Source organism: Heptranchias perlo, chromosome 31, assembly GCF_035084215.1.
Source record: "Heptranchias perlo isolate sHepPer1 chromosome 31, sHepPer1.hap1, whole genome shotgun sequence".
In the NCBI taxonomy this organism is placed as follows: Eukaryota; Metazoa; Chordata; class Chondrichthyes; order Hexanchiformes; family Hexanchidae; genus Heptranchias; species Heptranchias perlo.
In genome coordinates this window covers 29,978,676-30,005,834 of record NC_090355.1, presented here as the reverse complement: position 1 = coordinate 30,005,834, position 27,159 = coordinate 29,978,676, and the positions used below count along the sequence as shown (strand labels likewise).

Below are 27,159 nucleotides of genomic sequence, written 5' to 3'. Positions count from 1 at the left end.
GAGTCCCTCTTACCTGTGCCTGGTACTGAGTGTACAATTCCTCCTTCTCCCGCTGCAGGTGCTGAATGTTCTCCTCCAGTAACCGCTCTTGCTCTGTGGGGCCTTCGGGCTGTGGTGTGGTTTGGCTTTCACTGACCTCGTACTGTAGTGCTATACAACACAGGGCAGTCAGCATTATAAACTCAACCTTCCAAAACATATACACCATCCATTCACGATGAAAAGTGCCACTGATTTACACTAAGTCAAGTTCTTCTTTAATTACAAAATTTGAGGATTTTCAAAATCGTGTTTTTAGAATCGTAGAATTTTACAGCTCCGGAGGATTTACCCAGCACGCCCATTCCAGTGCTCGAATAGCTATCCACCAACTTCCATTGCCCTGCATTTTCCCCATTCTCTTCATTTTTCTCATTTTCAAATATTTATTCACTTTCCCTTTAAAAGCTATTTTGGATTCCGCTTCCGCCACTGTTTCTGGTAGGGCAATCCATGTTCTACCAACCCTCTGCAGTTTTTTTTTTAAGTTTCTCCTGATATCTCCCTTCTCTATTGGTGATGATTAATTTATGCACCTCTGTAAGTGGCAACCTTTAGGAATGCATTCAGAAATTCTGTCCATTTTTCCTTGAAAATTGCATATCAGTGGCCTTGACTATAAAGAAAATTGGGGTGTTACTGTAAATAAACCTACAAAAAAGCTGGCACCATTGTAAGAATACAATTTTAAGGTGGGGAATTTAAAATGCAACCCAATGGTTTGTTCCTGTGAAGTTTTTTTTTCCCCTCTTGCCAATTTTCTACCCTTTCCCCTCCTCTCCTGAAGTCTTCGACTCCTTGCTAAAGTACAGCTACATAAAGACCATTTTATGTGTGAGCAAGCTATTTGATTGTGGGGTGCATAGCAGCCAAGTCCAATTCTGTCCTCAACCAACATCCACACGTGCACCCATTAGGCAGGTGTCACTGGATAGCCAGGATATGAGAACCCTGGCCTTCCAGTTTTCTTTCTTAGTGCTACCCTGACTGAGATCAGCTAACTCGGCTTGGAATGGTGACTGAACCAAGGACCTTACTGCTCTTTATGACTCAGCTACTCACTGGGTAAACTTGCTGATCTGTCAGAGGAACATCTCTCTTAATGGACCCCAAACTTTTAAATACCATTGAACTTTGAGCAGTAGGAATCCCTGCTCCAGTGGACTAACCCAATTCCAATTATTGGCACTGGGAACTCCAAGTATGAGTGGCAACCAGAAAACTTACTGTTCCTTTAACAGCAGGAATTGCTGAAAGGTTACAGGATTTATTTAAAAATTACTGAACACACAAGACATCTAGCTGTGTCGTGCAATGAGTTTTTTTCCACTATTACTGACCCCCTGAAGGACACCCCTAATCCTCAGATTCAGTTTTGCCTGATCACTGTAAATTAGTATTTGCCTCCAAGTTAGTATTTAAAAGGGATGTGTGTTTTGGGATCAAAGGTAATTTAAAAATCTGATTTAGCCAGATAAAGAAAGCAGCACACATTTGCTTATGTAACACTTCAACTGTATCTATACAACTGTGAACCAAGCATGCAAGATGACACCCAACTAAAGCCTCAAATAGTCAACATGCCTTAAGTAGTCATATTATGTTGGCTAAACGACCTACATTTAGCTAATGCATTTCTGACATTACAACAGTGACTATACTTCAAAAGTACTCCATTGGAAGGCACTATGTAAATGCAAGTATTTCTTTAAAAAAAAATTATGGAGTCTTCTAGATGCTCACACTGGTGGTACAAAGAGTGCATCATCTACTGGGATCTAAAACTGCCTCAATGTGTAAGATCAGTGGATTACTGTCACCTTCTTTATGCAATGATGGCAATTATTGGAAATTGTGAAACCACCATGCTGGATTCAAGATGCTTCAACTCTGCATTAAAACATTTAGAAACATGAGGCAGGGGTTAAAAGGAAGGAGCAAAAAAAAAAATCGAAGCACTATGCTGCCAGCAGATTCAGGAGCCTTCAATCCTGGTCACTAACACATCTAGCTCTTAGAGCCAGTGAATAAAAATTCTCATCTCGTCACACATCTTGATCTATGGTAGTCTGTGACAATCTGTATAATTTGTCACCAATTTAACTTTGAAAACTGATAATGGAACATCAAGTTCACAGATGATCTGATCATTATCACATTGCTGTTTGTGGGCCTTGCCTTGCGCAAATTGGCTGCCACGTTTACAACAGTGATTATACTTTTTTAAAAAAAAACGACTTCCGGCTATAAAGCACTTTGGGACATCCTGATGTCGTGAAAGGCACTTTATAAATGCAAGTCTTTCTTTTCTTATAAGTGCCAAGTTAGGAGCAGTTTTGCGCTTTTTTTTTAAAAACATCTTTCAGGTCTGATGAAAGGTCTTCGACCTGAAACGTTAACTCTGTTTCTTTCCCCACAGATGCTGCCTCACTTGCTGAACTTCTCCAGCATTTTCTGTTTTTATTTCAGATTTCCAGCATCCGCAGTATTTTGCTTTTGTGCTTTAGGAACTAGATTGGGAGCGCCCAAACTCATTTCCCCGAGAACCCTTACAGGTGGCAGGCAGAGAAGCCTGGATATGAACCTAGATCCGGAAGGAGAAAAGGCAGCCACTGCTCCACCCCAAAATTTGTATCAAAAAATTTCTGATGTGATTACTGGTTGGTTGCAATGGTCATACTGGCCTGCAGGAATTACCCAGCCCAACCATGTGAGGGAGCTACACATCAAGACAGCAACAGTGACAAGGGGGCTTCAACAATGCAGCTCATTAGAAATTAATGAAATAAAAATCGAGAATTCTTTATAAACGTGCTTTTAACTAGTAGCTAGTAAGTGTTTAATCTTACGGTCCACTATATTATCACGGCATAACCTTCATTGTAAGCATGCTCAACAGAGAGCAAGACCTTGCTCTATAAATAATTCCCTTCAGCTGAAAGTGAATTCTTTTGCACCTCCGATTCGATTTTCGTTGCTGACTTCATATGTAACACAAAAAATATCCAACTGCAAATGAGCTTTCTATAGTCCAGGGTTCTGGAGACTTTCCAGGAAATTATCTATTTACGTCCTGAAAAACAGATTAGACTCCCATTCTCCTAAACCAGAGATATATGTGTGATTATAAGCAGCCATTTCAGAAGGGAGAGAAAAGCACTTGCTGGGGAAGGGGTGGAAAAAGAATAAATGAGAACACTGTACATCACATTTTTTGGTCACCCTCCCCATCAAAAACAATGGTTTTCCTCTCAAATTGCTTTGTTAAAACCTACTGACTATAGCCGATCACAAGATGTTGCCCTAATCTCACTAAGGTTGCACTGGTCTTGCTCATAAACTGACAAAAGGGGGAAAAAAATAAACTTCAAGATATCAAGGGCACAAAGAGATGAATCCAGACTAATGTTTTATACAAAATAACTTCATATGTCACAGATGCCATGATTAGATTTAGTGCCACTTTGTGTAAGTCTCTTCCAATGTATGGGGTGCAGCAATATGGCAATGCAGCAAGGATCCCTTACTTACTGAAGGACGCTCTAACATGATCCAATGAACACATTTCAATTCTTGTAAAAAGCCGAAAATGTTTAGCCTATTGCCGTAGAAACTATAGAATTACCTGATCTGTTCTGAAGATCGGTCAATAATGCTTCTCGTTCCTGCATATGGTTGAGATTCCGTTCTTTCTCCTCTGAAAGTGCATTTACCTGCAAAGACAAAATGATCAATGGCTATGTGGAGACAGGAGAGCCCATTTTACCCATGTGCGTTCCCAAAGGACAGCCAAACCTGCTGGAAGGGCTCGTTGGGAAATTGTGGAAGTGCTTCCCATAATCACCCATCCAACAAAATTAACGCACTCACATTCTTGAAATGAATAAAATATTTCAGTATCTTTTTATTGCCTATTAGTGCCAAGTAAGGGGCAGTTTTATGCTTCAGGAACTAGATTGCGCCTTCCCAAACCAATTTCCCCTAGAACCTTTACAGGTAACAGGCAGAGAAGCCCTGAATATAAACCTAGGTCCTGAAGGAGAAGAGCCAGCCACTGCACCCCACCCCAGAATTTCTTCCTCAAAAAATTTATGATATGGTTACTGGTTGGTTGCAATGGTCATACTGACCTGCAGGAATTACCCAGCCCAACCACGTGAGGGAGCTAAACATCATGACCAAGACAGCAACAGTAGCCAGGGGGCTTCAACAATGCAGCTCATTAGCGATTAATGAAATAAAAATTGAGAATTCTTTATAAATGTGCTTTTAACAATTACAATTCAAGTATACATTACAAAGCTCTGCACGGTGGGATTTTTGCAAGCATTATATTGCAAACTTGTGCCTCGTTTGGGAAGGGGGGGCTGGGAGAAAGGAGGGTCCAACACCTCCAAGTCTCCCGAATTATACTGCTACTTTTGTATTGATAAATGCTAAATTAGTGTAACTGCAGCTCAATGCTACGAGTGAGTGTCTCAGAAAGCAAAGTTGCCGACTAGGGTGAAAGCAAATGGCTGCCACTGGTAGTGGCACTTGTACCTGGTCTGCCGTTTTAAAATCTGGTCATGACAGGAAACCTTTCAGCCTCCAGCTACAGGCCAATCATATGCCTTTTGCCACTGCTAGCCTGTATGGTCCTTCCCCAAACATCAGGGAAGGTCCACAACCAGAATCACGAAGTCACCAATGCAACTTTTGAACAAATCTCACACATGCCAAATCTATCGCCACTGTAAAAAGGTGGAAATCTGGCAACAAGGGAACCTTACCGAGAAGCTTCCAATGGAAACAATCCCATAATATAAACAGGGTATCAAGTACAACAACAACTTGCATTTATATAGTGCCTTTGACTTGGTAAAATATCCAAATAGGCTTCACAGGTGCATTATCAAACAAAATTTGACACCGAGCCACATGAGATATTAGGACAGGTGACCAAAAGCTTGGTCAAAGAGGTATGTTTTAAGGAGCATCTTGAAGAGGGAGAGGTTTAGGGAGGGAATTCCAGAGCTTACGGTATAGGCAGTTGAAGGCACGGCCGCCAATGGCGCAGCAATGAAAATCAGGGATGTGCAGGAGGCCAGAATTGGAGGAGCGCAGAGATCTCGGTGGGTTGTAGGGCTGGAGGAGGTTATAGAGAAAGAGAGGGACAAGGCCATGGAGGGATTTGAAAACAAGAATGAGAATTTTTTAAATCGAGGCGTTGCCGGACAGGGAGCCAATGTAGGTCAGCAAGCACGGGGTGATGGGTGAACGGAGCTTGGTGCAAGTTAGGATACGGGGCAGCAGAGTTTTGGATCAGCTCAAGTTTGCAAAGGGTACAAGGTGGGAGGCCAGCTAGGAGAGCATTGGAATACGTGTTTAAACTCTAAAACTGAATACATTACCTATGCTGAAGCACACTGCAAAGTTTTAAAATCGTGGAACACAACAGAATATTTGATTAATGAGCATGGATTGGAGCAACATATTTCAATGACAAGCCTAATTCTTACTGTTACCACTTACTTGTGCTGCCAGCTGCTGAACTTTCTGCTGCCAAACATTGCCCTCCTCCTGCAGCCTCTGGGCGTACTGATCTCTCTCTGCACGAAGCAGCCGTAGTGATTCAGACAGCTACAAAACAGAATGGCAGTGGCGTTTCAAGATTCAGTGCACATTGCTCATTTTTCCTCCCTTTTTTAAAAAAAATATTCACTACTTCTATGTTGTTGAGACAGACAGCTCAAATTAACAGACTTTGTGATTTAAAACCATCTTTGCTTTCAAGTTTGATTCTCTTACTGTTAGAACATATTTATGAAAACGTGAATTTAAAAATGCGTTATAACCACGAAGCGAGCAAATAACTCTTCCCGAAGATTCAGACATGCTTCAAGCAGGCTAATAGGCTTCAATTTACTGCTTTTTCAGTGATAATCTTACCAAATTCTACATAGACATGGGCAGCCGAATAATCAGGGGTTGGCCAATTACACACAGTGCAAAGTAGCAAGTGACTAAAATGAGAGTTCCAAAATCTATGCAGACCATATCTTCCAACAAATTTCCTCACATCAGGTTCTGTCCCCGAGCTGTTATTTTCCCTCCGAATCAGACGCTGCTACACTTCCTAGCTGACCTGGCAAAAGCGCCAAGTGTCTCCTTCTCCCCCTCTTTGCGTAAGGAACAGGATTCCACACATTTACAGGCTCTTTTCCAGTAACAGAAATTATTCTCGAGGTGCAGAAAGTACAATCAGTAAGAATTTCTCCCACGATCCTCTGCTGTTGTCTACCATGGCCCACAGGAAGCTGGCTGAATACTAATCACATACACAGAAGTCAAGAACTCCCTCATCTCACGTACGGATTGAATCCTAGCTTGGCAATTTTCTACCATGTAATCCTTACTTGCATCATCTGTGCCTCTAAATGAGCTTTTTCTTCAACAACCATGTGTAGCTGTTGATTAACATCTGGAAGTCCCGGCTGATTCGAGAACTGGAGAAAAAGATAAGAAATAAAATAAAATGATTCTTACTAAAATATCATAAACTTTGACCCACATACAATACTTGTATTGCTCATAATAAGCAGCCCACTCATTAGTTTTGCCACATGTATGCAGCTCCCAGCAATAAAAGTCTGGACATCCAGATATGATGTGCCCCCAACCAAGGATGAGCTAGTGCAGTCAGTATTAGATAAGGAGCAGCCTTGCCTTGAATAAAGATCTCTATTGTTTTAAAAACTGAAGCATACTTTAAGATGCTGTATACCAAGGCACTGATGAGGCAAAATCTTTTTTTTAAGCATAAAAATACAAATTCTTTCTGTCCCTCCTCCCACCCTCCCCCCAGCAACACCATCTCTCTCTAACCCCATTCTTCGCCCAAATGGGACTCTCTTTTCCCTCCTCAAAAGGGTTTCCCTGTTTCACCCCCCCTCTGTCAGTCTCTTTCCCCCCACCAAAAAAGGGTCCATCTCTCTCGCATTCCCCAAAAGAATCTGTGTCTCTCATTTTCTCCCACCCCGCAGAATGCTCTCTCTCTCTCATTCACCTCAACAGGGTATGTGTCACTCATCCACCCATTAAACAGGGTCTCTTTTTTCCCTTAAGGTTCTTTCTTCCCCCCCACCTTTCTCAAAGGCTCTCCCTCCCACTTCAACAAGGGTCTCAAGCCTTTACTGCTCGATCTATGGGCCTGCCAAGTGAATCAGCTCGACCAGGACAGGGGAGACAATATTGAAATAGAAGTCGTCCTACCTGCTGAATCATCAACTCAGCCATTTCCAGTTTCTTGCGTAGATCTTCAATGTTGTGTTTCATCGAGTCATTCTCCAATACCCTGGAGCGCAACTGTTCTGAGAGCTCAGAGTTCTGTTGTTTAATCTCTTCACTCATTTTACTGCAAATTTAAACACAGTTAGTTTGTTCCTCAGTTAGACTTTTTAAAAAAAACTTTAAAAAGACTTATAAGTTATATGATTAACACTTTTTCCTAACTCACTTTAGTCTGTATACTTCTTGTTTAAGATTGTCTCTTTCTTTTTCAAGTTCTTTGCTGAACTGTGAAGAGAAGATGTTTTCAAAATAGAACAGTTAATTTTATTTCCCTTAAAAAATGAATTAGCCTTTGTAATAAAAAGGAATCAGCCATTTACTTTGTCGGACTGTTTCTGTTGGGATGAGATGGAGGATAGAGTTCGTTCCAGTTCTGCCACTCTTTGCCGCGAGGAATGCAGCTTGTTACCGAGGTCGTCTACTTCACCTGGGAAAGGGGGAAGGGAAAGAGGCAAAAACGAGAGTTAGAATTCAAACATCAAGAGAAATGCCCCATGGAAATAGTACAATGCCTTACCTTTACCCAGACAAATTTTATGGTAAGAGGTTTCACCAAGCACATTACTGGAAGAACGAATGAACTTGTATTTATATTGTGACTTTCATGTCCTCAGTATGTCCCAAGGTGCTTCACAGCTAATGAATAACTTTTTAAAGTGTATCACTGTTACTTAGGCAAATGCAGCAACCCCAATTTGTGCACAGGAAGAAGCCACAAAACAGCAATGAGATAAAGCAACAGTTAATCTATATTGGTGGCATTGACTGAGGAAGAACAGTGGTCAGGACACTGGGAGAACTCCCTTGCTCTTCTTTGAAAAAATGCCTGGTGATATTTTACATCCACCTGCCTGAAAGACAGCACTGCACTGAAGTACGACCTAATGCCATGGAGCAATTTCACAATGCACTACACTGCTCATCCCCAAGACAATGTTGTTCTACTTGGTCACTTTTGTCTAAATTTAACCTGCCAGTCTGACTAGGCAGCAAGACGACTTCGGCAGGTTGAAGCATTGACTGTAGATTCAAATTGTAATGGGAAATACACGCCATTATGAATTTTTAGCAGTTTACATAGCACATTTACTTTACTGCGCTGTTCTCAAGCAGCCCCTCCTCCCTCAAACATCAACTACAACTAGTAAAAAAAGATAGCATTGTCAGCTCTAGAATCCACCAGAAGTGGAAATCTCTGCAGATGCCTCAAAGCCCTGCCCCACTGATAACAATAAACAGATTAGTCTTGCAGGAAGGAAGCAGCCATGTTTCCTGCCCGTCCACAGGCCATCCACCTCAGCAGCCTGCACTGGTCGAGTGGCTCAGTGAAATGATATTGTGCTCGCTGCCTTGTATACGCACAACCCAGCCATGACGGAAGGTACAGCCATGAGCCGCAGCTTGAAATCCACAAACTAACAAGCTTGTAGAATCGCGGGTACTTTTATGCTGTGCAGGCTGTTGTGGTGCCTATATAAATAAGATGGTAATTTGCTTTGCTGTGGAAACCAAAGACTTAAAAATGCTATTAAATTCTGTCGCATATTGGAAACTGCGACTATAGACTTTTATAGATTTAACAAATGCCTCTGCATCCATCTATAAACGGATGGCTACAAGTCCCCCACCTGAATGAATTATTTATATGTATTACAGCAGGACACACCCTGGCTTCAGGGTGTCATGGATGCCAGGGCCCAGAAAACTTGTTCTACTAGAAGAGTTTGTTCCGGCACCATCTTACACCGATCTTAAATTTTGCAAATTCAATTATTGCCCTCTCCCAACAAAATCCCACAACACTGCAGGTGAAGTGAAAAATGACTGCACTTTAAAGTTTGGACCTTTAATCTGACATGACCAGAAACGTGTCGAGACCGCCACAAGTTACCTTGATATGGGCAGACAAGGGAGGGGGAAGTGGGGGGAGAAATAGGGCTTTCAGAGGGTTGAAGGAAATGAAGCAAGTCAAAGCACTGCAAAATTGACTAAGTCTTTTTGTTGAAAAACTGCGTAAAGCACTCAAGTGATTACAGGGGCAGTAGCTTCTTGCATGCAAGGCTGGTTACCAGAAGCTAGTGGACCTTTTGGTAATGAACTCAAATGGCTTTACCTGCTTTAAGTCTTGCTGCCTGCTGTGTGTGACCCAGAGCTGTCTGGAGTTCCGATTTCTCAGATACCAAAATCCCAATAGTCTGGATGTGAACCTGCAGATCATATTAAATTATTCAGACTTCTCCATGATCCAGTTCAACAACCAGCACAACAATCGTCAGTTTAGGGCCTTGTCGAGAATTACATTTCAACATTTTGACTGAAAATTGCCAATGTGCAATTTACTGACCATTAATCTCACGACAATGCAGATATTTCTGCAAGTTGAACTGCATATATCTGGGAACATCGGGTTAATAGGAACTATTTTATAAAACTGACATGATTTAGTCAAGCCAAGTAATTTGTAAGGTAATCAGAGTTATTAGACAAATTATTTTTAACTGTAAAATGCATTTTAGAAAGAGTTGAAACAATGTTGGTAAAGACACAGCGAATCGTTGTTCCTCTAACTGGTTATAATATCCAACACAGGCATGCTATTCAGGAAATAAAGGTGAACTTTTGAAATGCATGTTCACTGTTGAAAAAATATTTTTAAAAATCTGTAACAAATTCCAGTTGAAAGCTCCCCAGAAAGACTGAACAGGCTGGGGCTCTTTTCTCTAGAAAAGAGAAGACTGAGGGGTGATCTAATAGAGTTCTTCAAAATTATGAAGGGGTTTGATATGGTAAACGTAGGGAAGATGTTTCCACTTGTGGCGGAGTCCAAAACTAGGGGCCATAAATATGAGAGTCACAAATAAATCCAATAAAGAATTCAAGAGAAATTTCTTTACCCAGAGAGTGGTTAGAATGTGGAATTTGCTACCACATGGAGCAATTGAGGGGAATAGCACAGAACATTTAAGGGGAAGCTAGATAAGCACGAGGAAGAAACGAATAGAAGGATATGCTGATGGTGTTAGATGAGAGGTGGAAGGAGGCTCGTGTGGAGCATGAACACCGGCATATACCAGTTGGGCCTGTTTCTGTGCTGTAAATTCTATATAATTTTCAGCCGGTTATGGCAATAGGTAGCTGAATCCTACATACCAGGAACCTCCCAGTCTGTGACCGAGTTAATTGATCTCAACTGGGATGGCGGTAAGGCACTACGACTGGCATCATCGTCCCAGGTTATAGAAGCTTGGGGGGGCGGGGTGGAAAGAGGGGGAAAATCAAATGGAACAGGGTTCCTGCTTTTAAAGAAAGAAAGAAATTAAGAAAGAATGAAAGAGAAGAACAAAAGAACAAATGAACTCAGGATGTCCCAAAGTGCAAAGTATTTTTGAACTGTAGTCACTGTTGTAATATGGGAAACGTGGCAGCCAATTTGCACACAGCAAGGTCCCACAGTGATCAGGTAATTTGCTTTTAAGTTATGTTGGTTGAGGGATAAATATTGGCAAAGACATTGGAAGAACTCCCTTGCTATTCTTCGAAATAGTGCTATGGGATTTTTCACATCCACCTGAAAGGGCAGACAGGGCCTCGGTTTAACATCTCGTCTGAAAAACGACACTGAAGTGTCAGCCTAGATTATGTGCTCAAGTCTCTGGAGTGGGACTTGAACCCACAACCTTCTAACTCGGAGATGAGAATGCCAGCATCAGCCAAGGCTGACACTTGAGGTACTAAAGGGTACCCATGGAACCTTACCTCAGCAAGAAGTTAAAGTCTTCAGAAGAGATGGGCAGGAGAGAGAACTGGAGGAAAAGCAACTTCTGAACTAGTTCTACTTACTTGTAGCTGTTCTCTCATTGACACATGCTCCTTGAAATGCTTCTGTTCAGAATCTTTCTTCTCCTGTGCAAAAGTGGAGATGCACTATGAGTACAATCATGTCAGATAGTGCAGAATTAATTTTTCTTAAACGTCCCTGCACAAATTAGAGCCGATTTCAAGTTTAATCGACTTAACATCTGGAACATCTGATGTAGACAGCTGGGCAAAAGACCAACAAAAATAAAATCCAAAAAAAACGCAAAGATTGCAAGACCCATTTACTGAAGACGGCACAATACTTTTCCAATGGCTCAGTGAAACCACACTCAACTAACCAATTCATTAAAAAAAACATTAAGCCACAAATTAATCATTCAGATTTAATCTTAAAATAGGAAGAGTTTAGGCAGCTGAAATTTTTTTGAGTGCTTGTTTATCAAGGGAGGCGGTGCAGCCCTCAGCCTAACTCCACACACGTGTACTTTCCAGAAAAGGTCACTGGGAGGCAGTCAGGAGCTGGAACCCTGGTTAATTCTAGCCGTGAAATGTTACGGTAAACAGTCGTGCCCCAACTTAACCAACAAGCCATCAGGGTATCTCCAACCTTCCCCTATTTTTCCCCCCATTTCAAATATCAGCAGAGTGGTTTGTCTTTCACAATTGCATCCCCCCTTCCCCAAACAATTTATTCATTTGGTATCTGCTCTACAGTCTAGAATTAATCACTATGCTGCCAACGTAAATTTTGGAAATTTCAAGCTGTAGTATTGCATGCTGCTACTCCAGGGCACGTCAATCGCCGAACTTGTTTTGGAGGCTTTTGAAAGGGCATTCATTTCCCAGCAATTCCCTGCGTGCAACACCACCACCAGCTGCCAGGCTGGTGATTACTTTCTCATTCACCCCAGCCTCACAGTTTTAAAGATTGCAGCAATATGTCACTTCACAATTTCCAGTTCTGCAACTTGCTGATATGAGACAAATTTTAAAAATAATCAAGTGTGAGTTAAAGTTGAATATCACAATTGTACTGGTTAACTCTTGCTGCTTCAGCAACTCTATGAAGACCAGTAATTGTTTTGCTGTTTCATGCCATGTGATGTTTTCTGGTAAGCATTGAGAGTGCCATTGGTAGAGGCTTGGCAGCTGATTTTCTGGTTGTGTTCTCAAGTCACAATTGGCACAGAGAATAGGGAAAGGGGGGCTTGGGGAGAATAAAGCTGACACATTTCTCCCTGGCCTTTACCCGAATCCCGGTGCTCCCAGGTACATGAGTCGAAGAATGCAGAGTTTTATAAGGCTGGGCTTCAATTATTCAGGCTTTAAAAGAACAAGCTTTTTTTTAATATATGAGCTGCTGCTCTGGAGTGGTCAGCTGAGAATTACCATCACTGGAAAAAGCTGCCAACCAAATAATTCACCAACAGGTGTAATCAGTAAGCACAACTGGCAGGATGAATGAAGCTCAGTGGAGCTTAAAAAGGTGCAGGAGCAGCTAGTTACTTCCTGAACCAGTTCCAGTGGAAACATCCTACAGTATTTATTTTTCCCTGTGATTTAATGCTTGTGGGAACACGAACTAAAATCTTTCTTGTGTGAGGAATACATAATGCCAAGTTATTTACCTTTCCCTTTTTTCACTGGAGTTTGCACCAACTGCTTAGCGTAAACATAATTCGATCCTCATCACTATAGGGAGGCATCTAACCCTTCGATCAGATACATAATGGGGAGAGAGATGGGGGGTGGGGCTCGAGGAAGAGCGAAGAGTCTTACATCACCATGCAGCTGACTTACAAGGGACGTTGGCAACAGCCTGAGGGCGTATGACTGTGTGCCTATCCTCCCAGCTTCAGACCAAGTGGATTGGAGGGGGGAGGGCAAGTGGGAAATTTACCCAAATACCCCAGCAACAAAAAAAGGACATTGGCAAAGGCCTGGGAGCAAGTTGCCTGCCAACCCTGCTTGCTGCGGGTAATAAAACCCACTAACAATAGAAAGGGGCAAAAATCCGAGGGCATCACGATCAGAAAAAAAGGAACGGTGTTATTTTACCTTCTCTAGCTGACCGCTAAGCTCTTGGTTGTGTTGTTTCTGTTCGGAGAAAAGAATCAGAGGTGAAAGCTACAGTGAACTACGATAACATAAATCTGTTGCCACTTTACTCCTGGAGAAACGCAGTAGTCGCCAACACACTTATTACATAAAATGCACTTCTAATGACCCACACAGAACCGACATGAATTTACAGACATAAAAATGCAACTTAAAAAAATATTGAGCTGGATAAATACTAAAATCAACATTTATTTTTCAATTCAAAGCAAACTTCAATGCCACTGCCCACCCCCCCCCCCCCCCGCCAGACGCACACACACACATACGTTCTTAAATTGCTGAGAATTCATTTTGAACGGTCAGTTAAATTAGTTGCTGTTAACAACCTGGGCAAATTCTTAGCGAGTATCAGATCTATGTTATTTATGCATCTGTGTGTAAATATAGCAGGGAGCATTATAGCGGTCTTAAAGTTTGGGGTATAGGGAAGAACACAGCCAAACACGCTCACAAACTAGCAGATCTCCCTTGATATTGCTCAGAATGAGATGGAGGATGAACAGTTTTCTAACAGTAGTGGTGTTAAAACCCTTGTTCCCAGCAAAATAAGCACAGTCTCCCACCTGTCATTCTCCCAGTACAGCACCATTTTCTCTTCCTCAAGTCAGTGGGGCACAAACTGAACGTACCTGGTGTATAACTGCCCTAGCTAATCAACACCGGGTTCGGTGTGACCACACCATGCACTACTCAGCTGCGCTCTCCTCAGCCAAACCCATGGACTAATCCAGGATCACCCTAGAGGGCAAGAATAACCCCAGGTTCCCATTTTGCTGTGACCAATCACCTCCTTCAACCTTTCTCCCTCACCCACGCCACGCTGACCCCCAAACACCAATTGCAAGGAGCTCATGATTTTCTTTGGCATCAAAGTACAAAAACCATCCCTGCAGCAGCGTCCGATGTGTCCTCCCTTTCTTTTGCTCCCTGCCTCCCACCCATTCTCATCCCAAATCCCTGTCCCCCTGCAGTTTAATCTCCATCTACACCCCACCCTCACCCTCTCCCAAGTTCATCTCACCTCCTGCTCCCTCAATCCTCTTTCTAACTCAGCTCCTGACCGCTTAACTCCCCTTCTGGCTCCTACGCTGGCTGACATGGTCAATAGCTTCCTGTCCTCTGGCACTGTCTTCTCACCTTCAAAACCACTGTCACTCTCCTCTCAAAAAAAAAACCCCTCGACTATTCCATCCTTGTTAAGTACTACCCCATCTCCAACCTGCCTTTCCTTTTCTTTGTTCTGACCATGTGTCTATGCCTCCCAGTTCCATGACCACCTGTCCTGAAACTTCCTGTTTGAATTCCTCCAGTCCGCTTCCCGCCTTCTCTCAGCACCGAAACAACCCCAAAGTCAGGAATGACAATCACTGTAACTGTGAACACAGTGTATTACCCCTCTATATCCTTCTCAACCTCTCTGCAGCAATGACTAGTTTCCTCTCCATTCCTCTGCAGGCATTTGTGCTTTATGTATCTTTAGATTGGGAGGGAGGTGCAGACGTTGCACATTGCTATGTGAAGAATGAGGCACATTTTTTGATGGAGAGGCTGATACCATTTTGCACTCTACCCATCCCTCCCCCACAGCATTAAACACTGTCTTAGTGGGCTAAATTTCCCACCTATGGCAAGCTGGTGCCCATGACAACAGAAATGTGCAAAGGAATAAAGTTGTTCTGTGATATTAGCCAAATACACGGGGCTGTTGGAAAGGATACTCTCAATTTGAAGGCATTCGGTCAAGGAGTACATTTTCAGTTTATTGTGCTTGAATATAAACATACATACTCTATCTAGGTGAAAGATAGACTATTAAGTGCAGCCATTTTAAGGATCAGTTTCTGTACACTGCAGGGAATTAGTTTACAGTTCATGCAATCATGCAATATATGACAGTCATGCGCACACACACAATGAAAACGTGGAACAGTCCATGCAGCTTACAGTGGTCTGAAAATTCATACAAAGTGGTGAGATACTGAGAAGTTGATCAGTTAACATTACAAACCAAAAGTAGGGCTCCATTTTCTAAATGGTGGTTAATTCTACTTAGATTTAAAGACAACCACAGATTACAAGAAATGAAAAAGATCATTAGCTTAAAGTTGAACTCATTCACAGAGTAGTTAACAGAAAGAAGGCGCCATCTTGGCAATGTAGTTTAAAGGTGCAGATGTAGGATTGAGGTTCACTGATTTATAAGTTGCACCCCCCACATAACTGTTGAATGAAAGAGCTTACTATGAATTTACTTGAATTGTGCATGGCAAAGGAATTTATTCACTACTCTGAAATTACAAGAGCCATGTAGGACAAAAAGGTCTAGGACCTGTTGCAGAATCCAATCTGACCACTTGCTGAAGTCCCACTTCACTCAGCTGCAATTAGAAACAAAACTGGATGAGTATCTGGGACTAGAAGCTTCACTGGGCCCAAATGAATGCAGCAACATACTGGTAGGAGAGTTCGAGCATGCTGGAACAGAATTTGATTTTGAAATAACAAAATTAAAGAGCAAAGTAAATTTACAATGAAATTGCTACAGATATTGGAAGTATTCCGGAGAGAGAAATTCAACGTCTTAATTACATCAATGCTTCTTCTATCCCAAAAGGCTGCCCTAACCCAGTATTTTCATCTTCATGCTGTTCGTGTCATAGGAAAAGTCAGTCATGGGAGTGCAGTATTTTCACTGGAGCAATTTCCAGCTCATCTTCAATGCCCTACTTCTACTGGTCACAAGAGTGCTGGGTAAAATGGGTAGTGAAGTTTATTTCAATAGTTCGCTTTTAAATTAAATTAGGGCTACTTTCCCCTTTAGCTTCATTCTCAATTTCTGCAAATTACCGTCAAGATATACCTTGGGTCCAACTGACTAGCAAGGAAAAGCAGACTTCAATGGGCAAGTGGATTTTTCATGATGGACTTCAGATTTAAAAACAATTTTTTAATGCACACATTACGGAATTGGTGAGATGTGTATAAGTTTGGAGGATAGAAACCTGGAGTTATTTGACGAGACTGGATGAAGACAGCAGAAATGGCCTCAGGTAGTACAGCAGTAGTGTGCTGCTAGGAGCTGATGAGAGAATATGTCAGACTGCGCGACACAGTCAGGTACTATTAGGATCAGCAGCTATTACGGACTGTGTAGCCATTCTTCACAAATCTCCTGTTTTGCTTCTCTCACAGATTAGCTGTCTTTCTCATACACTGCAGGTTAGAAATGGATAACATGTTCGACAAAGACTGCACATTCAGACCCAGTCTATAAACACTGCTGTCCATGTGTCTCCTCATAATAAAAGGGCTCACCCTTTAACTCCTTAGAGCAGAGAAGGTTAAGGGGAAATTTGACAGAGGTATTCAAAAATCATGAAAAGTTTTGATAGAGTAAATAAGGCAAAACTGTTTGTAACCAGAGGACACAGATTTAAGGTAATTGAGAAAAAAAGCCTGAGGTGACATGAGAAAAAAAAATTTATGCAGTGAGTTATGATCTGGAATGCACTGACTGAAAGGGTGGTGGAAGCAGATTCAGTAGTAACTATCAAAAGGGAATTGGATAAGTACTTGAAAGGGAAAAATGTGCAGGGCTATGCGAAAGAGCAGAGGAGTGGGACTAAGTAGATAGCTCTTTTAAAGAGCCAACACAGGCACGATAGACCGAAGAGTCTTTTTCTGTGCTGTATCATTCTACGATTCTATAAGCTTACCTTAGGTGAGCCACACAAAAGCAAAGGCAGGTACCTGTTTAAGTTGGCGATTAAATCATGGTTTACAGGGTAGTAGTGAAATGCAAAGCCATGGTTATATCAAGTCCTAGATTTGAATTGAGGGTGTTCCACTTTCATGTTGTTTCAGGTTAAACCAGGCAGAAAGCCTTCAATCTGAGTTTCATTGACTCTTGTTTGCCCACTTGTAGTGATTATACTAACCATCAGAATCTGGATTTCAGACAATTTCTCTGACCCTCCAACTTGTGGTGTTACCAAGATATAAGATTACTATTGTTTCCTCAGAAAATGTACCTCCCGATTTTTTTTTAAGCTTAAAAGTATTTTTGTAGAAACACAAAAACATCATCAGTCACTGGATAGAGATCTCGACACAGGAACTGATATTTGAAGTTTTGGCCACTAAAAGATATTAGAGTATCTCAGTGGTTATATTTTACCTTTCAAGAGGAAGGCACCACAATTCCACTTGCTGCCTTGCTCAGACAGCCCCAGTGAATGTGTATCCGTGCCAAGAGGGAAATCAGGAACACAAAACAAGAATTCTAGCACCAGTTCCATAATTCAGCAATGAGTTGTGCACACAACAATTGAGCACATCACATTTTTTCGTCAGGCTGAAGGGAACTGGAAAAGGAAATGTCAATCCAAACTAACATGAGTGAATGTGTCAGAGAATAGTGCTCTGGCCAGATCAGGATTAGCTGTTTTCCTAGTTTGGTGTAGGACAGATATGATGGGCTGAATGGCCTCCTTCTGTGCCATAAATTTCTATGATTCTATGGCAGAACAACCATAATTTAAGAGGTTCTGACACCTAATCACAGGAACAGTGCTGGCATTTGTAAAGGTCAAGGACGAAAAACAAAATTTAGTTCACAAAATATTCTTCTTATAGCTGTGAATGAATCTGGCGACTTCAAAAGGTTTGGACAAATCACACAACAAAGTTTACGCTTTAGGTGTCTGTACATTTGGAGACTGAGTGAGAATTAATAGCTGGAAATGGGGCCAACAACAAAGCCTGAAACGTGATTCATTAAAGACACATTTAAAAAAAAGGGCTCAATGCAGCAAAGATTTGTTCCAAGTGTAATTTTGTATTGAGGCTATTCTGTGCTGTGGTTTTGTCAAGAAGCTTGAAAATTATGCCAAATGACCTCGATATATGAGCGGGGATATTACATTATAATAGAGGATTAATTCTTAAGGAGGCAAACGTCACATGATAGGCACCCTACTAAAATGGCCTTTTTTCTCTCTGCTCCTTAGCCTCTTCATTCTGTATAGTTGCAATTAATGTCCAATGATATTGCATATGGAAATATACATTTGCATTGGAGTTAACTTAAAAAAAAGATACTCGTATTGACAAGGTAACTCATTCCTAATCAGTTCTTGGATTTGAATGCAATGAAATGAAATACAGTACCCACATCAGACTAGTCTTTCAAATATTAGTTTACAGGTTTATTCTCTGTGGAACACACACACACACACACACACACACACACACACAGTGTAACAGTGCAGCTGCAAGGGGTTCTGTTTTTCCGTAGCTTAATGATACCGTCTCACTTGCAGGATTCCAGGCAGCAGAGTTAACAGCAATTTTAAAATGACAGTGTTGCCTGGCAAGCTTTTATTGGATCCGAGGAAAGCCTGTAACTTGTGATGATAGCTGCTATTTTAACTTCATTTACACTGCTTACAAATGCACAAGTGCACCTGTTCAATGCAACACTGCAACTCTGTCCTGTTGAAATTATGCTTTTTTTGTTTAAATCAAAACCAAAAAATTTCTAACTAGCACAGTTTGTCCAAATACACAGAGAAAAAGCTGGTTGTTCAGTAACTGGTATGTAACAGGTTGTTACTGATTGCACTGTAGCATTCAGTTAAAGTGAGTTTCAGAATGGGGCTTTAGAGTATTTATTTTAAGACAGACAACTATTGTGCAAAGAAAAAAAAACTCTGCAAATCAAAACAGCTTGGAGTGTTTGTAAGAACTTATTAAATCAGTCTCCTTAGTTTTATTATTTCATGAAATGCACAGAGACTCAATAACCTGTGTTTATAACACTCATCTCTCCCCCAGAAAAAAAACACTGCAGATGCAGATCTTGAAAATGCTGACCAATATAAAAAGAGTGAAGCTCCATTTCATATTGAGTTGTATTTTATACATCAAAAGCTACATGTCCATTATCTTAGTTCCTTCCAGTTAGATTTTCCTTCCCCAAAATTAGTGATCAAGGTAAATATGCTAACAGCTCAAAGGTGCACAAGCACCTTTGTGTTAAACACCAAGAAGCATTCTTGTAATTTGGAATGCAGTAAAGACAGGACAAGTTTGAAAACAATAGCTTTCACAAGAAGTCTGCATTACAGATTCCTGCCACACCATTTAAAATACTTTAACACTATTTTAAGATTTAATAATAATGAGGTGCAAGTTCTTCTTTGGAGAGGGAGTACAATATTATGAGAAAATGTATAGGCATGTCAGACACAAATTATGTCCTTTTAATACCATTTCGAATGTGAAGCAAATATTAATGTAAGAAATCTTTACATTGCAAAAGCAGCTTTACTTTCCAGCCTTTATATATTTAGTTTGATGATGACTGATCAACTTCTTTCATCAGGCTGCTTAACTTAAATAAGTGGAAAAGCACAGAGGCACCTAGATAACAACATATGCTGCTACATCAAACTCCACATTCCCTTACCAATTCCTCTATCTTTGCACATAGTTCTTTATTTGATAAATTGCTGGAGTCAAGGGCTACAGTCAGCTCTTGGTTTCGTGTCTGTGTGCACATGCAGATTCAGAGAGTGTGAAGTGGAGGAACAAAAATGAAAGAAAAGTCAAATTAATAAAAGTGAACAGTTATTGTTGGTTTCTACCAGCGCATGCTTAAAAAGTAAATGAAACTGCATCGGTCTTTCCGTGGAATTTTTTTTCTCAATGCTGTGCAGTCCAACCTTCTCCGAAAGGATTGCCGGTTGCTTTTATTTCACTATCCTAAAATGTTTCATTATGTTCAGTTTTGTTTTAAAAACTTAAAGGGCTTGCAATTTTCTCCATTCAAAGTCATTTTTTTGCCTGAAAAGTCTGGATTATCCATTGGCTCAAATTAAGAAATTTTAACAAAACAGTGCAGAGCAGGTTTTTGAATTATTTTAATTAAGATAATTCAAACTTGCTCAGCTCAAATTAGTTGACTGTATTCAGAAGCTTCTATGAAGACTCAGTACTGTCTGCAATTCTAAGATTTCTGGATTTTGTTTGGGGAGTTGAAAGGAAACAGATAGGCTAAAGTTAAACACTAGACTGGGGCAACACAATACTATATCAATAGCATGGTTATCAGACTCAGCACATTAGCTTATCATTTATAACATCAAGAGAAAAAAAGTTTTAAAGATTATAACCAAGTAATTTTGAAAAATATTAAATGGTTATTCATTGGCAGTCTAGGTTGTTCATATGTGCTGTTATTTTAACTTTCTTTCTTGTTTTAACACTGTGCTGCTATCAGAACCTTCAGAATAAGGTCACTGACATCATTGGACAGACATTTCAAAAAAAGTTAGTGTGTCAACCAGCTCCTCTTCATTCAAATTCAGAATAAATTTGGTGCTTTCAGCATTCTCACAGAGAGCAACCTTACCCATTTATCTTGTGGTGGCATTTTATTAGCATCAACATCTAGACAGATCTGTGGGATGGCATTACTCAACTTTTGAAAAAAAAAAGTTCCAGTATTCATCAGCAGGACTGCTCTTGGCTTTCAATAAGTTACCTTGAGATGGGCCAGCTCTATATTCTTTTTACTTCAGCAGAGCAGAGCCTATGAAGATGTCTCTATTTCTGGGTTTATTCCAGTAGACACTCAATGCAGCTGCTGCCTAAATGTGCTGCATTTTGATAAGACAGCTGCACAGGCCAAAAATAACCAAACGATTGGGATAGTGGAATATCTCTGAACCATTAGATACGCACTCTTGAAATGGTGTATGTATGTAAAGGTCTAATGCTGAACTTTATGAACACTCGTTGACCTCCAGTGGCATTGCTCATGGCAAAACAATTGCTGGTCTTTTTCTGTGTTATGGCCTCTCCCAGATTAATATTTGAAGCATGTTACATTTGACCTATATGAATATCCATATTTGCCCCACTTTTGTATAAGCTTTGTCAGTATTATAGAAGCGTAAGCAGATAGCACAGATTTTCTATTTTTTTTTTTTAAGAGGCTTGTAGTTCTTATTATGCATCATTTAGCTCAAATCTTTATTCTAAGCCAAGTGTAATTCTTTGAACTCAAAAGTCAGCATCATGCACAGAAATGTCCTCAGAGGTTGCTGATAGGTAATTGGGGGAAAACATTTAATCAAGAGTGCTCAGGATGGTGACAGTTTTTACAAACTTGTGATAGTTACAATTATCAAATGTGGCCATTTTCGAATAGAATTAATTGTCTAATGGACATTGTCCCAAACCCAGGACTAATGCAAATGCAAGACTTCTATCCCATGTGGTGTGGGAGTAGCAGACCCTTCTTACCTCAAAACTGGTAGAGAGAAAGAGAAAGGAATCAGGGTGAAACTTCTTTACTATGGTATGGATTTTACAGCTTTTAATAAACTCAGTAACAGTGGGTGTTGTTAACAGTAATCTGAACACAAACCAATGAATTTAATAAAAAACCTTCCAGTTCTCAAACCTGTGATAAGAATTTTGTGCATGGCCGAATTGTTCAGTGACGCGTGAAGTTATTTGACACAATATAAAAGGAAGCACAGGCATCTAAACAGTGCTTAATGATGCAAGAACCCAGGAAGGCATGCTTTAATCCTGACAGACAGGATACAGTTTCATTTACTTTTTATTTAGCTACAAGCCACAATCATATACAGATCATACTGTCCATCTGTAATCACAGTAACAGAATTTATACAACTGGTGCAGAGATCATTTTAAGTCAGATGGAACACGTTTTCTCTCCACAGTGAGATATGAGCAATTATCAGTGCAACAGGAACAATTTCTGTATTGAGAACAAAAATAGCAACAGATTGTGATTGCTGTAGCTCAAGTCCCAGTTCAGAACTGGGGAAAAATTCAAATACCACCCCAATTCAAAATTTACAAATCAGCACAAAAAATGTCCTTGTTCACACATACTCAGCCATTGAGCAGCATTCCCACAGCACAGCTGACTTTTTAAAAAAAAAATCAGACTGGCTCCCTGTGTCTTAGTGAGTTTATGCATTGAGTGCAGAGCCACACAGACCAGGAGGCTCTTAGGTTCGATTCCAGTCTATGCTGAGTTGGCTGATCCAAAGCCGGAGCAGCAGTTGTGACGGGATAAGCAGCCAGGTTCTATGCCACCATTAAGTGCTTAGCGGCGCTTCCTGAAGGTGCTGTACATGGAGGTCAGATGAAGGCTGGATCAGGCTGGGGTCAAATGTCCAACAACAAGCTCAAAGCTCACATATGGCGAGCGATTGGTGCAAGTAGAACCGCCAGCCAGGACTGCTTGCCTTCAGGGCGAAGGGAAAAATTTTTGGGGGGTGGGGCGGGAGGAGGTGGGCTAGCGTTTAAGAAAAAAAAAATCAGAAATAAAACCAGTTGTATAAACAGAACACTTGACAGGAACATACTGTTTTATACTTATTGAGGAGGCCACATAACTCAAGCCTATATGCTATTGAATTATGAATGCAACCTCGCCCTGTGCAACGAATACTGCAGCAGTTCTGCTCCTGTCAAGTAGCCTCTCTGTAATAAGAATTGTGGGGCTGGTGATCAGCACCTCAAAACTTTGTTAACCTGAAGCTTTCACAAGACTCTCATCTGTAGCAAAACTTTTCCATCTGAATAATCACATTCTACACAGAAGCAGAAAGTGAGAGAAATTTATTGAATTTAGAGAATTTCTAAAATCATACCGAGAAACTGAGAAAATATTAAGAGGTCCTCAGAATTTGGACTGTCGTGTTAAATGTGCTACCAATTAGGGACAAAGTGCAGTAAATTTTATAACATATCTTTTCCTACGTTAAAATCGTGTCCTCGACATATGAATCTTCTCATACCACCTTACCTCCAGTTCTTTTGGGCTGACAGTACAAACTGCACTTTCACCATTCACATAAGTAGTCTAGGGAGTGGGGGGGAAAAAAGCATTGTTTCACTCCATCTAACAAGTTAAAACTCAATGCAACCACCACAATCAGGTTATATCTCTAAATTGCAATGCCCTTTTAAATACTTGATCCTAGTCAAGAAAGATTTTACCAGCCAGTGCTTCAACAATTATGTTTAATCTTCATCTGATTTGCTTAAAAACTGGGATATATAAAGAATCCTGGATAGGTGGGGAGTGGATTTCAAGGTGGTAATCCAGTAGACGAGTGCAAATCATATCAAAGTGAAGCTCAAGTAGTTAGTCACTTGAACCTCCAAATGGATTACCGCTTGTAATCCATTCTGACTTTTAAAAAAGTGCTTAATTGCAAGAAAAGCCTACAAATGCTGGAAATCTGAAATGAAAATAGAACATATTGGAAACATGAGGTTAGATCAATGGTCCATCCTGAAAACATTAAGCTTTCTTTTTCAGATGTCGATTGACAAGCTGCGCAGGTCCAATATTTTCTGTTTTATTGCACACGGAGAATGGAATTTGGACAGCAGGAGCTTGGACTTAAAAAAGGAAGTACGAAGCAGGAACTTACAGGTTATAGCGTCATCTTTCGATACAGGACTTAACCAACTTCCACACAATATACACCAATAGGAGTTTAGTCTGAAGACTGAAGTCTGTTGTACCACACTGCAGTCAATAATAAGTTATGGGATTTAAAAGCGTGTCGATAGTTGGAAAAATGAAGATAAGCATTTAAGGAAAAGTGGCAAGTTGGAACCAAAATTGGCTCAGTGGCGGGAAGCAAAGGGTAATGGTCGACGGGTATTTTTGTGACTGGAAGGCTGTTTCCAATGGAGTTCTGGAGGGCTCAGTACTAGGTCCCTTTCTTTTTGTGGTATATATCAATGAGTTAGACTTAAATGTAGGGGGCATGATTAAGAAATTTGCAGATGATACAAAAATTGGCCATGTGGTTGATAGTGAGGAAGGAAGCTACAGTCTGCAAGATGATGTCAATGGACTGGTCAGGTGGGCAGAAAAGGGGCAGATGGAATTCAATCCAGAAAAGTGTGAGGTAAAGCATTTGGGGAAGGCAAACAAGGCAAGAGAATACACAATAAATAGTAGGAAACGGAGAAGTGTAGAGGAACAGAGGGACCTTGGAGTGCATGTCCACAGATCCCTGAAGGTAGCAGGACAGGTAGATAAGGTAGTAAATGAGATATATTCTACGCCTCGGCTAATAAAGTAAGAGCAGGGAGGATATGCTGGAACTGTATAAAACACTAGTTAGGTCACAGCTAGAGTACTGCACACAGTTCTGGTCACATTACAGGAAAGATGTGATTGCATTAGAGACGGTACAGAGGAGATTTACGAGGATATTGCCAGGACTGGAGAATTTTAGTTATGAGGAAAGATTGGATAGGCTGGGGTTGTTTTCTTTGGAACAGAGGAGGCTGAGGAGAGATTTAATTGAGGTGTATAAAATTATGAGGGGCCTAGATAGAATGGATAGGAAGGACCTGTTTCCATTAGCAGAGAGGTCAATAACCAGGGGGCATAGATTTGAAGTGATTGGTGGAAGGATTAGAGGGGAGTTGAGGAGAAATTTTTTCACCCAGAGTGTGGTGGGGGTCTGGAACTCACTGCCTGAAAGGGTAGTAAAGGCAGAAACCCTCATCGCATTTAACGGGTACTTGGATATGCACTTGAGGTGCCGTAACCCACAAGGCTACGGACCAAGAGCTGGAAAGTGGGATTAGGCTGGATAGCTCTTTTTCAGCCGGCATTGACACGTTGGGCCGAATGACCTCCTTCTGTGCCATAAATTTCTATAAGCAATTCCATAGTTTTGAGGGCCTGGGAAATTACGAGTTGAAGAGTATGAAACAATGCAATACGTCTTGATTTCAAAACAGTAAGGAAGCAGGGGAAGGAATAGCATGTAGGATGGTATATTTGCAACTTAGGAGAAAGAAGAGAAAATTCAAAACAGCACTGATGATAGTAGTTTGGGCAGCAGCGGTGGGGGGGGGGGGGGGGGCGGAAGAGGGAAGAGGGAAGTTTTTTCTATTCGTTCATGGGATGTGAGCGTCGCTGGCATTTATTGCCCTTCCTAATTGCCCTGGAGAAGGTGGTGGTGAGCCGCCTTCTTGAAACGCTGCAGTCCGTGTGGTGAAGGTTCTCCCACAGTGCTGTTCAGAAGGGAGTTCCAGGATTTTGACCCAGCAACGATGAAGGAACGGCGATATATTTCCAAGTCGGGATGGTGTGTGACTTGGAGGGGAACGTGCAGGTGGCGTCGTTCCAACGTGCCTGCTGCTCTTGTCCTTCTAGGTGGTCGAGGTCGCGGGTTTGGGAGGTGCTGTCGAAGAAGCCTTGGTGAGTTGCTGCAGTGCATCCTGTGGATGGTACACACTGCAGCCACTGTGCGCCGGTGGTGAAGGGAGTGAACGTTTAGGGTGGTGGATGGGGTGCCAATCAAGCGGGCTGGGGAAGGAAGAGAGCTTGCGCAACAGAGACACAAAAGTAGTAATGGAGAGGAAGGTTGGAATCCAGAGGTAGAAAGGGGTAACCCATTAGACAAATCCTTTTCTTGTACTTGGCCCAGGAATGCGAGAGCGAAGCAGGAATGGAGATTTGATCGCCTCCATTCTGCCGAGTTCTTGATTTTAGCTACATCACTGTGAGTAAGGAGACAAAGGGAAAATCACTGTGATCATAGCAATTGATTGAAGAGCAGCATGTGCAAAAGGGTCCCCTGCTTCCTTGCTGCAGTAAGTGCAGGGCTCAACAAAATTCCCACAGGACAATAAAAGGGGGAAAGTGGGCTTTCATTTCTTAGTAAATTATTTACTGCTTATATTTTAGATTTTTTTTAAAAATTCAACTTAATTGAAACAGCCTTACCTGAGTCACCAAACCATTTAATTGAGCGGACAATTGTCGAAGGCTTTCTGTGGAAGAGACACCTCTATAAAACAAGAAAATAGAATTATTTTTAAAAACTAGCCCGAGGCTGCCAATGGCTTAGCGAATTTATCCCGAGTAGCTGAGTTAAGATGGTGCCAGGTTTGATGTCAAGTTAGCTGGTCTAAGCTGATAACCAGTCTCAGCATCCCTCAGTTAGAAGGGGGTTAGAAAAAGAAAAGTCAGCCAAAATTCCCAATCCTTACTGGAAGTGTGCCCAAGCAAAAAGAACACATTGGGATCGACTGGAATGTCTCCTGGTGTCAAATAGCCTGCCAAAAGTTACCGTCATGGCTCAAGTAAATAATGGCCATTTTTGCATGGTACCAGGGGGCAACCAGCAACCACGAACCATACCCCAGCAAGGAATCAGTGATTAGATCAGTGGAGGGGAGAGAAAAAAGATTCTTCTGAACCACATGTATATTAAGGACAATTTTAACTCTTCAAACAACCAGAAACCAGCACAGTCACTGGGCTTATTTAGTAAATTGGTGCCATTACAACAAAGGGAAGAAGCAACTATGCCTTAATATTCCACATCATTAATATTGCATGGTATACTACTTTGTGGCACTCAATTAATAATCTTAAATTGCTCCCACTACTGGTGACGAATTTTTAATTATTAGCACTTCACCCAGTGCTTTATAGTTCCAAATGCTCTCAGCAGACACAACCCACATTTGGAAGGACAATTCCCTTAGTCTTACTGCTAAGCGTTTTTCCCAGTTCAAATCTGTCATACTTTAACAGATCCATTACTCTTTACTGAAAGTCTAGTGAAAAGAAAACTGTCCTCATACAGTTGAGTGAAAATTTCACACTAGGATTGCCTAGTCACAACCATAGCAGAGAGACTGACTAGTGAAACCCCAAGTGTGCTCCTACCTGCTTTCTTCAGATTGGTCTTCATGTGCTGCCGGATACAACATCTACAGAGGTAAAAATTAAAATTTAAGTTGTGCAAAGAAAAG

General features: G+C 41.2%; 1 protein-coding gene across 7 annotated transcripts in view; it reads right to left on the bottom strand.

Moving 5' to 3' along the window:
- Positions 1–27,159, bottom strand: part of golga2 (golgin A2) — an 80,982-nt gene that overhangs the window by 33,976 nt on the left and 19,847 nt on the right. For 4 of the 7 annotated variants that reach the window (XM_067969864.1, XM_067969869.1, XM_067969867.1 and 1 more), the window contains 14 exons: positions 27,074–27,117; positions 26,123–26,186; positions 23,165–23,221; positions 19,781–19,861; positions 13,249–13,287; positions 11,212–11,274; positions 9,485–9,578; positions 7,692–7,798; positions 7,538–7,596; positions 7,294–7,435; positions 6,438–6,527; positions 5,554–5,661; positions 3,665–3,752; positions 14–150 (listed from right to left, as the gene is read on the bottom strand). In XM_067969864.1, coding sequence (XP_067825965.1) covers positions 14–150; positions 3,665–3,752; positions 5,554–5,661; positions 6,438–6,527; positions 7,294–7,435; positions 7,538–7,596; positions 7,692–7,798; positions 9,485–9,578; positions 11,212–11,274; positions 13,249–13,287; positions 19,781–19,861; positions 23,165–23,221; positions 26,123–26,186; positions 27,074–27,117 — 1,173 coding nt within the window. The remainder of the gene's footprint in view (positions 1–13; positions 151–3,664; positions 3,753–5,553; positions 5,662–6,437; positions 6,528–7,293; positions 7,436–7,537; positions 7,597–7,691; positions 7,799–9,484; positions 9,579–11,211; positions 11,275–13,248; positions 13,288–19,780; positions 19,862–23,164; positions 23,222–26,122; positions 26,187–27,073; positions 27,118–27,159) is intronic. The other 3 variants (XM_067969866.1, XM_067969865.1, XM_067969868.1) reach the window with 3 other exon arrangements.